This window comes from Neopsephotus bourkii, unplaced genomic scaffold (assembly GCF_033783945.1).
Source record: "Neopsephotus bourkii isolate Nb327-2 ecotype Australia unplaced genomic scaffold, CSIRO-AGI_Nbou_v1 NB_1792, whole genome shotgun sequence".
Lineage (NCBI taxonomy): Eukaryota > Metazoa > Chordata > Aves > Psittaciformes > Psittacidae > Neopsephotus > Neopsephotus bourkii.
In genome coordinates this window covers 412,497-427,637 of record NW_026902266.1, presented here as the reverse complement: position 1 = coordinate 427,637, position 15,141 = coordinate 412,497, and the positions used below count along the sequence as shown (strand labels likewise).

At 38.4% G+C, this 15,141-nt stretch overlaps 1 protein-coding gene across 12 annotated transcripts in view; it reads right to left on the bottom strand.

Annotated features, from left to right (window-relative positions):
• The window catches only part of RYR3 (ryanodine receptor 3), a 217,712-nt gene that overhangs the window by 78,642 nt on the left and 123,929 nt on the right, over positions 1-15,141 (bottom strand). For 9 of the 12 annotated variants that reach the window (XM_061380161.1, XM_061380166.1, XM_061380162.1 and 6 more), the window contains exons 41-46: positions 14,320-14,452; positions 11,339-11,442; positions 7,890-8,025; positions 3,129-3,309; positions 2,564-2,672; positions 1,300-1,420 (exon numbers count right to left, since the gene is read on the bottom strand). In XM_061380161.1, the coding sequence (XP_061236145.1) occupies positions 1,300-1,420; positions 2,564-2,672; positions 3,129-3,309; positions 7,890-8,025; positions 11,339-11,442; positions 14,320-14,452 (784 nt within the window). The remainder of the gene's footprint in view (positions 1-1,299; positions 1,421-2,563; positions 2,673-3,128; positions 3,310-7,889; positions 8,026-11,338; positions 11,443-14,319; positions 14,453-15,141) is intronic. The other 3 variants (XM_061380164.1, XM_061380168.1, XM_061380169.1) reach the window with 1 other exon arrangement.

The following is a 15,141-nucleotide window of genomic DNA, read 5'->3' as shown; positions in this document are numbered from 1 at the left end:
AGTCCTTCCCCACAGGGCTGCTCTGAATCTCTTCTCCACCCAACCTGTAGCTGTGCCTGGGACTGCTTCGACCCAGGTGTAGCACCTTGCACTTGGCTTGGTTGAACTTCATAAGGCTGGTGTTAGCCCACCTCACAAGCGTGTTGACGTCCCTCTGGATGGCATTCCTTCCCTCCAGTGTATCAACTGAACCACACAGCTTGGTGTCATCGGCAAACTTGCTGAGGGCGCACTCAATCCCACTGTCTATGTCACGGACAAAGACGTTGAACAAGACTGGTCCAAACACTGATCCCTGAGGGACACCACTCATTACTGGTCTCCAGTTGGACATTGAGCCATTGACCACAACTCTTTGCATGCGGCTATCCATCCAGTTCTTTATCCACAGGGTGGTCCATCTATCAAACTGATGTCTCTCCAATTTAGAGACAAGGATGTTGTGCAGGACAGTGTCGAAAGCTTTGCAAAAGTGCAGGTGGATGACGTAAACTGCTTTGCCCCTTTCCATCAGTTCTGTAATCCCACCATAGAAGGCCACCAAATTGGTCAGACAGGATTTCCCCTTAGTGAATGTCACCAGCCAACTCGGGTTTTTTTATGTGCCTTAGTATGCCTTCCAGGAGAATCTGCTCCAAGATTTTGCCAGGCACAGAGGTGAGACTGACTGGTCTGTAATCCCCTGGGTCATCCATTTTCCCCTTCTGAAAATGGGGGTTATATTTCCCTTTTTCCAGTCGTCAGGAACTTCACCTGACTGCCATGATTTTTCAAATATGATGGACAGAAATGCTTAAAACACTTTTTCATGTAGCAAATAGTGAATTTCTGGAACTTACTGCCACAGGAATTTGTGGGTACAGACATTATTCCAAAGGGATTAGATGCATTCTTGCACACCAGGTCCAGAAGCAGATACTAATGGGCAGGGAGGTACACTCTAATCTTTCTAATCAAATAACTGGATAATGTGGAAGTACAAAGGAACTCTGTGCAGACTTATTTATCCTACCCAAAAAAATAGCACCTCTACAGCCACTGTTGGAGACCAAGCACTGAGATGGGCAGCCCATTACAGTGCAATCCTGTAAAGTATTACTATGTCCTTATATTCTGTGCTCCACAGGAGTATTTGTTCTACTAAAGCTGCTCTAACTGATAGCTATCTAATTAAAATCTGAAGAAAAGTGCTCTGTCTGTACTCAGCTCTAAAAAACTTCTCTATTTTACACCAGAAGTCTTATGTGCCAGAAGATTTTTATATAAGGTGAACTCGTCCAATAGAAGTACTAAAGTTACCTTTGTTAACTGTTGACAGCTTTAGTGGTATGCTTATAATCCCAACCAAATCTTCAGTTGGCACTAGAGATCGAAGGATTGACCTGATTCGAATAGCTTCCCCCTTTCCACTTTGAATAAGCTGTTAGAGAAAGTTAATCAATTAAGAAATTTATTACATCAGAAAAATGTCATCAAAATACAGATCTTAATATGCTTTTTTCAAACACTGGTGAAAAAAAATGCACAGAAATTTAACTTCCCACAGAACTGTAAAGCAGTTGCTGATTTTCACCTAAGCCTAATTTTGAATCTGTCCTAATTTGGCTAATTTCACATTATTATAAATTCCCAATAACACACAAAATATGGATAAGATTCCTTAAGCAATCAGACAAAGTGATAAAACTGGAAATTTTTGAAAGACTTGTTACTTACAGAACCTATAGTACCGGGTTTTGAGCTTGCCTCTCTACCTTACAGATGCAAACCTGTCTGATGCATCTATGCATTTTTCTATTATTTCTATGCCGTGAAAATTTCAGAAGGCATTAACAACAAAGAGGTGACCAACTCCTTTCAACTTCTAGCAGAAATTAGATATTCACAACCTCTGTCTCTGAAAATCTCTTCCAGTAATTTTCTTAACATGAAACTGCTATACCTGGCAACAGACTCCTACACACAGCTTTACAGAAAATAAAGCTAATACCTTTGCTAACAGGTAGCCAGAAGCTGTTAGTCAAATTTCTTGCTTCTTGTTTTGAGATACATACTGCATTTTCAGCTGGATTTATACTATAACAAATTTTAAATACTGACAAGCAGAAGTCTGTCTAACTTAAAACGAAGTCTTGCATGTTGCTGTTATGGGCATTACAGTCAAAACAGTAATTTTACATATTTTTCTGTGCATCCATGCGGTGCAGATACCATATTTCATCAGTGCACACAAAAGCTGGTCTGTATCACAAAAGTATTTTATGACTTCCAGAAATTTTGATGGTAGCGTAAATGTGCAACACTAGTAGTTCATCTTTGCTTTGATTCCACATTCATATAAAAAGTCCCCAAAATTTCAGATATATAAAAACATAAGTAATCAGAAGACCACGATTCCTTATAAACAGTTTGCAGGAAACATATCTGTCTAGATACAGAGAGGAATGCAATAAAGTCCACCTTCTGAAGGGAAGATACCTTTGAACAGAGAACAGTTTAGTTAGACATGTACAGTTCTGTTTACAAATCTACATTTTCTGAGCAAGTGACAAAATGAGCTTACATGCAATTCTGGTGCACAGCGTCCAAGTAAATCTATAAGAGCTGAGTAAAATGACATGATTGCATTGCCCATATGCACAATCTCCTCCTCCTCATCATCATCATCATCCCTAAAAGATAAACAAAAAAATCCAGAGCATTTTTGCTAATGAAATTTTATAGCTCCTCTCTGGAGCTATGTTCATGATCCAGAGACTATTAATTAGATATATTAATTTTCCCTGGCTCTGGATTACAGGGGTATCCTTAGAGTAAGCATGCAATTGAACAGTAATAAATGACTTCACATGAGCCTTCTATCTTCCTCTTTCACTTTACCTTAGCTTCATTCCACAACAGCATTCTCTTCTTTGCTTTGCCCTTCAGGCTTCTTCTGTAACTCTTATTCCACTTTTATCTAGCTCACATTTTACAAATTCCATCTGACAACTGCTTGTGGGTGTAAATCTCTAATACTCTATGTTTGTATAATATTGAATAACAAAGCCTATTATCCATATATTCCAAGCTTGAGTAAAACAGCTATTAAATCATCATTTGCCAAACAAGCATTCACATTTACTTACCCTTCTCTTTTATATGCCTGAGAGGGAAGGTCACGAGAAGGATTTTCTGAGATCCTGATAGCTTCCTGCATAGCTGCCAGCAAACCATTTCCTCCTTCTCCCCTAAGGTCTGGTCCAAAGCACTCTGGACGTCGAATAAGGAGCTTCACAACAACACTTGCGTTTTCCTCAACACTTTCACCTGAGGACCAAAAAAAGAACTATACTTACTTTCTCCTGAAAGGTATCCTTTAGTCAGAAGACAACCATGTTTTCCCCCTAAATTTTAGAAAGGAGAAAAAAAGTCCCCCTCCTTATTTTTGAAAACAAGAATGTTTCCATGAGCTTTTATTGCTGAGCACAAAATCATGATATGGAATACCCCTTGGGTCATTTGGGGTCAGCTGTCCTAGCTGTGCCTCCTCCCAACCTCTTTCCTACCCTGGACCAGGAAGGAGGAGAAGGAGCTGAATGGGGAGACAATACAGATTGTTATGAAGAAGCTTAACTCCATCCCAGTCAGACCTAGTACAGGGCATGAGAGTTATTTGACTTTTAAAGGGCCAGCTGAAGCACGGAATGTTGTTTAACATTCTGTTCTTAGTACTTCATCAGTAGAAAACTCATCTCAGAGTTTAATCTTCTCAATATAACTAAAGTATGCCAAATTCTATTTTAGGTTAAATATACCTAGACTAAAATCTCCTGATGTTTTTTTACTTCATGTTTAAATACCTGTTAAACCCTCTGCTTGGTATTTAATGCCTGAAATTGAATACTTCATCTTTTCTATAGTTTATATAGTTTTATAGTTTAAAGGTCATGGTTTGCCTGAAACAACACAATTTATAACAGCTTTGTGTGGAAAAAGGTATGTATATTTGAAAAGGGAAAAGAGTGGGTTTAACTATTGTATAAGTACAGGCAGACAGGTTTTGATCTAGATGCTTGCTGAATAAAAGTCTTTAGGAAAAGGAACCTTCATATAAATAAACTCTTTTCATGTAACTGCTTCATGGGCTGCTGTTAGTGGCACATGGAAGTGTCATGGAAGCAAGACAGGAATAATAATAGGGTCAAATGCAGCTTATGGTTAAATACAACTGTTCAGAAATTCAGTGAGTACCTTATAAGAATACTGATAATCCATATGAAATTAATGGGATGTTAGGAAGAAAGCAAATTACAGGAAAATAAACAGTTCAGTCAATGAACTTGTGCTGTCAGTAGCTCAGATCATCAGTACCTATATTCTACATGCAAGTTACAATACTAAACCAACTCAACTAGTAAGTTTACACTAAACTGAATGTTGCAGTTTTAGCAGCCACCAGAAAAGTATCATGAGAAACTGGTTTAACTTAGAGCAGCAGTGGTGTTACCAGGAAGTCACAATCAACAGAAGGCAATGACTGATGGGGTAACTGGGACTGACTGGCTCGAGAAAGAGCAGCTAAATACTTACTTATATCTAAAGCTTTGTATTTTCCACAGTTAAAACACTGGTACAATCTTAATATGAAACATAGGATGAGAGAAAACAGCCTCAGGTGTGCCTGGGGAGGTTGACTGGATACTAGGAAGAATTTCTTCACTGAAAGGGTTGTCAGCCATTGGAACAGGCTGCCCAGGGAAGTGGTTGAGCCACCATCCCTGGAGGTATTTGAGAAGACTTGTAGATGTGGCACTTAAGGACAGGGCTTAGTAGTGAACTTGATGGTGTGTATGGATGTATGCAATGATCTTAAGGGTCTTTTCCAATAGAAATAATGCTGTGATTTGGTGTCCTGCTTACTGACTTTGCACTCTTTCCGCCCCTCACTCTCTTTCACTCACCTTCCTTCCATACAGCAGGGAAAAAGCAGGATTTTAAATCTTGAATTTGACAATTTTACTTTCATTTAGATAAAACCTTTTAAATGAAGATTTTTAAAACAATGCAGTAAGTAAAATATAATCTCAAAGTTCACCATATACCTCTGTAGTTCTACAAACAATCTTCCAAACATATACAACATTCAGCTACAGCTACCAGATGCTCCTGAATCCTTGCATGTTTCCTATATCTTTTGAGGAGGCAAATACAAAATGCCCTTAAAAATTGTAAGGGGCCATTTGAATCCATAGTGCAGAATCAAACAAATACAAATAAAAATTATATCATGCAACTAATTTTTAGTTTAATAAAAGCACTACCAAATATTGTTTTGAGTGGTTCGTTTCCAATACATTTTAGATCTAGATGTAAAAATTTATTTTAGTTTGGGCAGTTTTTGGCACATGAAAAATATGCTTTGTGAGGAGTGCTATTTAGAGTAAAAGAAAGCATATATCAGCATGAGCCCCTTGCAGATAGTTTTAATTTAGAATGTGCAGGAAGAAACTTTTTTTAAGCAGAGATCAAATTAATCTTTAATGCTGCTCTACTAAAGTCAACAGAAGTTTATCAAGAATTAGTCTACATTTTCAGTTTACAATCTCTTGTACCCTGCATTTGCCACTAGAATCTTATTCTGACCTTCTCTATATTTGTATTTCTTCTCCATGCCCCTTCTGATGGGATACTGAACTGCTGAAAACAGCTTTAATATCCTGAAGCCTGCTCTAATGTACTTCAGAGGCCAAGAAGTTTTGCTTATTCCAAGGACACATTGACCAGAGTCAAAATCCATTAATCTGTTTAGAAGTGTGTTTGCTTTTATCTCAACAACCCAAATATTTTACTAATCTTTACTAATCTATATTTGTAATTGTCCTCTAAAGCAGGAGACGCAGAGAAATTAGTCACCTGATTTTTGAAACTGCTGCCTCTAAAACTGTCGTAATAAGATTCAAAACCCCAACCATACCTGTTTTTCAGATAAAAAGCAGCTGAAACACTTGAAACTAAAACTTCATTCTACTAGTGGACCATCCATCAAAGTTTATTCACCATAGAGTTATAGAATGGATTGGCTTAGAAGGGACCACAGAGATAATGTAGTTCCAACACCCTGCAGGGGTTTGCGTCCTCTGGCAGGGCCACATTCCACTAGACCAGGTTGCTCAAAGCCCTGTCCAACCTGGCCTTGAACAATTCCAGGGATGGAGCATTCACTTCTCTGGGCAACTCATTCTGGTGCCTCACCACTATCACAGTACAGAACATTTTCCTAATATCTAGTCTAACATAAACTATTACAAGTAAGATCAAAGCTATCTTCATATAATTTTACAGGGTGCTGTTGACATTTATTTAGAAAATCAGCAACGAGAAACACACACTTTATTAACTCAATGGTTATGTGTTCTAGACTTCTTATAGCAATTTATCAACTTAGTTTAGCAATTCAATAGCTAAAGGCTTATCAACTGAGAAACTGAACAGTAAACATACTTATTGTTTCTGTTTAAGGTATTATTTGCTAATTTCAGACTAATTATATATGACTCGAACAGCCAAAATCTAAAAATTAGATTGTTTAAAGTTGTTTCACTTCTGTCCGTCTCTAGCTGTCCAACACTTTCTATATTGGCAGACCAGATGGGCAGTGAGAAGGCAAATCATTTGATCTCACCTAATCCCTAATCTAAATCACTAGTGTCCTGGGTTCAGCAGCAGCAGTCATTTTTCTCCTTCATAGTAGCTGGTGCAGTGCTGTGGTTTTGACTTGCAGCCTGCGAACAGCGCTGATAATGATGTTTTTAGTTGTTGCTCAGTAATGTTTACTCTGGCCAAGGTCTTTCTGAATTTCATGCTCTGCCAGAAAAGAGGGGAAGCTGGGAAGAAGCAGAGACAGGACACGTGACCCAAACTAGCCAAAGAGATATTCCATACCACAGCACATAATGCCCAGTGTATAAACTGAGGGCAGTTACCCGGAAGGGCTAGATCACTGCTGGGTCGGGGTGGGTATCGGTCAGTGGGTGGTGAGCGGTTATATTCTCTTTCCTTGTTATTTCCCTTATCATTATTATTATTGGTGGTAGCAGTAGTGGTTTGTGTTATACCTTAGTTACTGGAATGTTCTTATCTCAACCCGTGGAAGTTACATTCTTTTGATTCTCCTTCCCATCCCTCCGGGAGCAGAGGGAGGAAGGGGGGTGGAGTGAGCGAGCGGCTGCATGGCAGCTGGGCTTAAACCATGACAGCTAGTTTGATGAAAAGAAAATCCACACAAATTGGAGAATGCTTTTTGTTCAGTGGCGTTCAGATTAACCTAAATTTGATTTTAGCGTATTTATTTCACAAATTTCAAAAGGAAATTGCCCACAGAAGCGAGTATAAGACAGTTATCAAAGGAGAAGACTTTTATCTTTTTTTCAATACATCAGATTAAAGGTACACAGTCAGGGTGCTTTACAAACACCAATCCCTCACAACTATGCAAACATGGGACCTACTGGAAATTTGCTTTTTGCAGTGCAAAATGGCTTAATTACAAATCTCTAAATCTTCCAGTGCTATAAGCGGCCAAGAAAGGTCTAAAATTACTGCTCACCAGTTATGTTTATAACCAACATATCTAGTAGATGTAAATACCACAGTTTACTTATTTAATTCCTAATATCATTTGCTACTTCAACAGATTATTAAATTATGCAAGTTGCAAAAAGAGTAAGAAAAAATGCAACTATGAAGATTCAAAAAATTACAATAAGCAACATATACCAATAATCTTGTATTTGTAGTGAGAACAGTATGCATTAACCTCTCTCCATATATTAATATATTTTCTGGTTAGAAACGTAATTTTAAGGAAAACTTTTGATAGAATTTGGATGATGAGAAATCACACTTACTATTAACAAAAACTGCAAATCTTAAGAATGACAGGTAACGTTCACCCTCTATTGGATTCCATCCAATGTCTGGATATCCTTTAGCGAGCAATACTGGACAACTCTGCAGGCCACAACCCGCCAGGTAGGTAACAACCTACAATACAGAAGCAATGACTTATTCATCAGCTTAGAAATACATTTTTCAACATAAATATAAACCAATCACAATAAATATAAAACAATAACAAAATGAACATAGTAATTTTTTTAATATAAGATTTTTACATAGAAGGTGTTTCACCTGAGAAACTACCAACATAGTTCATAACTGCATCAGTCTTAGTTTCTAGTTCTTGCTTTTGGTGATGATGTCAAAGTCAAGCACTTTCATTTCTGAAGTTACCTTATTATATGATGACACAACAATACAAGAGCAAGACGAAATGTGGAACGTGAAAAGCAGAACAATATATTGTGGAATTCTGATATATTTTTTTTTTTTTACATTACATAAACAACAGTCAAAATGCAATTTCAAAAAACACATTTATAGCCATGTATGGCTAAATTGCTATAAACAATAAATATAGTGTTATAAGTTTATTTACTGTAATTCCAACAGATATGCAAAAAAATACGTTTTTCAAAGACTGATAAGTATCAGTGAACAGTTTTAAGAGGCTGAAAATAGAATCATAGAATCACAGAATCATATAATTGTTAGGGTTGGAAAGGACCTTAAGATCATTTAGTGCCAACCCCCCTAAGGTTGGCAGGGACATCTCGCACTAGACCATGTCACCTAAGGCTCTGTCCAACCTGGCCTTGAACACTGCCACGGATGGAGAATTTACCACTTCCCTGGGCAACCCATTCCAGTGTCTCACCACCCTAACAGTAAAGAACTTCTTCCTTATATTTAAACTTTCCCTGTTTAAGTTTGAGCCCATTAGCCCTTGTCCTATCACTACAATCCCCGATAAAGTGTCCTTCTCTAACATCCTTGTAGGCCCCCTTCAGATACTGGAAGGCTGCTATGAGGTCTCCATGCAGCCTTCTCTTCTAAAGGCTGAACAGCTCCAACTTTCTCAGCCTGTCTTCATATGGGAGGTGATCCAGCCCCCTGATCTTCCTTGTGGCCCTCCTCTGGACTTGCTCTACCAGCTCCGTGTTCTTATATTGACACCAGAACTGCACACAGTACTCTCAGTGGGATCTCAGAAGAGCAGAGTAGAGGGGCAGGATCATTTCATGTGACCTACTGGTCATGCTTGTTTTGATGAAGTCCAGTATACAGTTGGCTTTCTGGGCTGTGAGTTCACACTGCCGGCTCGTGTTCAGTTCTCAAATTTAAAAAGACTAACATTTTTGGTAATATGTAAATTCCTAACACAACATTTCTTATTAAGAGAAATATCTTTAACTAAGAGAAATCTTTGCAATATGATGACAAATCTAATTAATTATAATAAACTAAATTTCTCAATCATTTACAGAATATTTTCTCAATCATTTAAATGAAAATTAGCAGATAACTGCACAAACGTGATTTTTGGTTTTATTGAAAATACACAAAGGACAACATGTGAACATGATTATAGTCCTTAAATATATTCTGCAATAGGTAATGAACACCAGGACCTTTCATGAACCTGTAAAAAGAGATGCAAATTATAAATTCTTAGAATGGAAGGCAGTCAAAAATGGGTGGCAAAAGGGAGATCAGTTTTGCTATTTGGAAAAGGGAGGTACATTATTCTGTTTAATCACCCTATAGCAATTCCACCATTCATGAGATCACATTTAGTATCATTACCTAATGCCCTAACAGAGAAACTAGTTAAGAATTCACGAAGAGGAATTATGCTTCTGCTGATACAGTATGTAAGTTGTCTCCAAAAGACCGCAACAGAAGAAAAATGGGCTGATGTGAAAAATTTGCTTATTACAGTATACAGTAAGGAAATTACTCAGTCCACTTGGTGGGAAAAGTACACAATGCCTAACAGACATGATAACTTTCTAGTGTCCATTTAGAAGGTGTAAGTGAACACGTCTGTAGGAGTCTAGAGGTACAGCTCATATAAAATATAAGAAAATCATGAGAATACATCTCTTCTCAATATCTTTTTTTAGATTTCATAATCTTTCCACCAAATCCCACAATTTTAATCCTATTCAGTTTACTGCAGTATGTCATCTGGCCAGTCCTCTACCTTCTACACATTCATGCATTTGCAGTAAAGAGAGATCGATCAAATTTGCAGTAACAAAAGTTCAGAAGTTGTCTATGTGTAATTTACTTTTCATGAAAATTTAAGACACTCATTGGTGGCATTCCAGTCACTAGTGGTGTATCCCAAAGATTAACACTGGGGCCAGTGCTGTTTAATATCTTTATTAATGGCAGAACAGAGTGCACTCTCAGCAATTTTGCAGGTGATACAAAACTGGTAATTGTTCTTAACATACTTTTATCTAATTAGTATGTTCCTGTGCTCTCTCACACCCTCCCCATTAAAATTCTTGTCTCTGCCTTCCAGCTATCCCCTTCACACTCCCATTTATTTCCCAACTTTTCCTCTCCCACAGCATATGCTGATTACAATCACCCCACAACGCATTCCACTCTCATCACAGAATTTTCCCATACTCCACAGAGACTTTCACTGTGCCAAGCTATCATTTAGGTGCTTACCTGTTCCCTTCCATTCATATTAAACCCTGCCTTTCATTTTCTGTTCCTCAGATGCTGTGCTAGCACATATCACTTCCATTCCCAGATTTCCCCCTTTTCCTTCTGACTGTGAACCCATCTTCCATCTCTTAATCTGTTTTCTTTCCAGGATATACAAAGAACTTTTATGCTTCTTTTTTTTTTTTTTTTTTTTTTTTTTTTTGTATCCTTTTATCCACAATTTCTAGTTCATCCTGCCTCTCCTCATACTTCCCTTTATTCCTATTGCCAATGATCTGAGACCTGGATTCAGTTTCCTACTGCAACTATCCTAAATTCCTGTTCCAACTCTTTTCAAATACCTGCCATTCCATTCCCTTAGCTCTTACCTACATTCCCATCAATCTTTCTGTTTTATTTAAGCCAAAAGACCTGCTTAATTTCTTCACAATCATCTCTTTGTTCTCAAATTTGCTCTTCCCCAAAAAATGTTTCTTGATATGCCTTTCTCCTGTTACATGCCTTTTTTTTTTGTCATCCTTTTCTACCTGATAACAATAGTGAAAGAATGCAGAAGCTAGAAATCAAGCTCTTTTGCTGTGATTCCTACTAAACATAAAGCAAATCATGGAAAGTACTGCTCAGTCAATCCTACCTTGAGAAGGAACATACCTAGAGCAAGTATTTCTGAGGAGATCATTAAAAAATTACTATGATCAAACTTACACTTTCCCTTCTAGCACAAGTACATTATTTAATAAATAGGTGAATAGACCTCTGAGTGGTTTACCTTATCGAGATCTGGCTCCTCCAGTGCTAGTGCAAGCTCATTGTTGTCCATTACAGAGGCTGCTGCAACATCTAGTGGTGTTGAACCTCTCATTGAAGGAAATGCTGCAGAAAAAAGTTAGTACTTAAATACAGTTTGCAGTAATTACAGTCATGCAGCAGAGGGCAGCAATCACACTGGGATTTGAACATAAATACATTAATATAGTATGGCTGTTTTGCAGTCAAGAATATGGTTAACTGCTTTGAACAATGTTAAAATAAATTGCTGATTGATTTCGTTTTCCTAATTTGACTTGTCTATTCAATCACACTGGTTTTAAATGCAGAGAAGAAATCAGTATCAGCAACATAGAAAATCAGAGCGATATTATACTATTTATTTAGCAGAGCAATATATTCACTATGTAATCCTGCACAACCTTACCAATTCAGGGTTTTAAAATTTATTTTAAAATATTCATCCAAAAGAGACATTTTCAAGCTTCAGTGTCACCTGTTTTCTTTCTTCTAGTCTTATCCCATCTTCTGTGTTCAACATGGGCAAATGCAGTCATTGAAATGATCTCAATGAACAGCTAAAGCACTGTGTAATCACATGCTATCTTGCCTTGATATACCTTAATAATATAACTGTCTATCTATCTAAGATATTTTTCCTTCTGTTATAAAATCTAATGTGCACACATAAAGAAGCATATACTCAGGCTTTAAAGGAAAAATATGAAATTACTATCAGTGGCCTAAATATTAGAATAAAGAAAAGTGAAGCCAGATAAAACATACAACCAACATAAAGGGTTAATTTAAACTTAGATTTCACAGAATCACAGAATGGTTAGGGTTCGAAGGGACCTCTGGAGACCTTTTAGTCCAACCCCCTTGCTAAAGCAGGTTCCCAAAGAGCAGGTTGCACAGGATTACACCCAGCCATTTTTTTAATATCTCCAGAGGAGATTCCACAACCTCTCTGGGCAGTCTGTTCCAGTGCTCTGTCACCCTCAAAGTAAAGATTTTCCTCATTCAAATGGAACTTCCTGTGTTTCAGTTTGTGCCCATTACCCCTAATCCTGTTGCTGGGCACCACGTAAAGAGTCTGATACCTGCCTCTTGACCTCCTTCCTTAAGGTATTCATCATCTCTCCTCCATGCTAAATAGGACCAGCTCTTTAAGCCTTTCCTCATGAGACAGATGCTCCAATCCCCTGATCATCTTCATAGCCCTCCACGGGATCCTCTCCAGTAGTTCTTCGTCTTTCTTCAACTGGGGAGCCCAGAACTGGACTCAGCAGTAAAGACTGAAGCAAAGAAGGGATTCTGTAACTCCACCTTCTCTACATCCTCTGTCACTAGGGCAGCCACCTCATTCAGCAGCAGGTCCACATTTTCTCTAGTCTTTCTTTTGCTGCTGATGTACTTGAACTAGCCCTTCCTGTTGTCCTTGACATCCCTTGTCAGTTTTAATTCCAAATGGACCTTAGCCTTCCTTGTAGCATCCCTGCATACTCTGACAGCATTGCTATATTCCTCCCAAGTGGCTTGTCCCTTTTTCCACATTCTGTAAACTTGCTTGTTTGAGTTTTGCCAGAAGCCTCTTGCTCATCTGTGCAAGTCTCCTGCCTCCTTTGCTTGGTCTCTTCCTCATATGGATGCACTTATCATGAGCTTGGAGGAAGTGATACTTGAGTATTCATCAGTTGTCTTTGACTCCCCCCATCTTCCAGAGCCCTAACCCATGGGATTCCCCTCAGTAGGTCCTTGAAGAGGACAAAATTAGCTCTCCTAAAGACTGGGGTTGCAAACCTACTTATTGCCCAGCTTCCCCCACAGAGGACCATGAACTCCACCATCTCACGGCCACTGCAGCCAAGGCTGCCCCCAGTCTTCACATTTCCAACCAAAGCTTCTTTGTTTCTTAACAGAAGGTGCAACAGCACACCTCTGCTTTTTGGCTCCTCCACCACTTGTGTCAAAAAGGTATCAACAGTGCTTTGCAGGAGCCTTCTGCACTGTGTGTGCCTAGCTGTGTTGTCTTTCCAGCAAGTATCAGGGTGGGTCAAGTCCCCTACAAGAACTAGGGCCTGTGGTAATGAGGCTACTTCCAGCTGACTGTAGAAAGCCTCATTGACTTGCTCCTCCTGATCAGGTGGCCTGTAGTAAACACCCACAACAGTGTCACCCATGTTAGAATGTTTCTTAATTCTTACCCATAAGCTTTCAACTTGTTCTTCATCCTCCTCTAGGCAGAGCTCAATACATTCTAGTTGCTCTCTCATGTAAACAGCAGCTCCACCAGCTCACCTTACTGGCCTGACTTTCCTAAAAGGTATGCAGCCATCCATGAGAGCATTCTGGTCAGGTGATCTATCGTGTCTCTGTAACTGCAATGAGATCACGGTCCTGTGACCACACACACATATCTCTAATTGTTCCAATTCATTCCCCATAGTGTATATGTTGTTGTACAGGCATTTCAGAGAGGTAATCAAGGATGCAGATCTCCCAAGAGAGGTGCAAGAGGATTCACCATATCCATACACACTTGTGAGGTCGTTGGTCTTCTGGTTCTCTTCTTGGTGGGCAGCTAAGGAGCATTTATCACTTCTCTGGTTGGCCTGGCTTATTCCTCAGTTGGATGTGATGGTGCGAGCATTGCCACTTCGAACCCTGCCCCCAGGTCCTTAAGTTTATAGCTCACTTCAATCGTAACTATTTTGAATGGAAAGAATGCAAAACTATGGGTTTAATCCTAAATTTTTCAAGGTATTTAAAAACACAGGCTTAGACTATTCTGTTTCTAACACAATTCAAAGACACATAAGGATGAAAGGAAAATGGAAAACAAATTTGAGTTAGAGATGAAAACAAAGTGGATTAAGATTCAGAGGGGCTTCATCACATACTTCAACTTGCTTTAGAAATTGTATACTAGTCTTGTGATATCCTGGTCTTGCTTTTAGCTGTTATAGTTACATGACGTACCCAGTCCAACACTGCTGTTTTCCAGTAAGTAACTAAGATGCTCAAACATGGCCTTTTGATTTTGTCGACTGATACGACAAAAGTAGCACAGGAATCGACAACAGCTTGCCACCATCTTCGGAAAAACGATCTGCTGAAGAAGAAAGTTGACAAAGCAGTGAAATATGGTAATTACCAATCTGTTCCAATTCTTCTTCCTGTGTGCCTAACAAGGAAATTATAGTGAAGTTACCAAGGTGATGAGCAGCTAACAGTTGCTTTGCTTCTAACTTAAGAAAACAGGGCTTGTGTTTCCTTTTAAGTTTTGTATCCATTAGGTCATTAGTTTACACAAACATTGAAAAAATCATTTTGCAGAGAACTATAGGGGTCATATAAGGGGAAAAATGGAGAAGTAATTCTCAGAAAGCAATCTACAGACCACAAAATGAAGTTATACAAAATCTCTGGTTTAGCAGCATTATAACAAGCTCAATCTCTAATATGAGGTCATAACAGCATAAAGAGGATTCAAGAGCTTTAGTTTATTCTCCCATTTTGTAATAGGTATACACATGTAAGACTTTTCTACCAGACCCCTATGTTGCATAATGCGTAAGCCTGATAAAACAAACCAAAACTTTAAATTGCAACTATCCAATGCTTTTAAAACAAACAAGCAAACAAAAAACAAAACACAACACCAAAAAAAAAACCCTAAAAAAAAAGAAATCCAACACTTCAATTGCTGCACATTACATGCAAGGATTTCTCCTCTGAAAATAAAATGTTTTCATCTGTAGCATTCATGAAAGAATGTTTCATGAGTTGAAATTATCCATA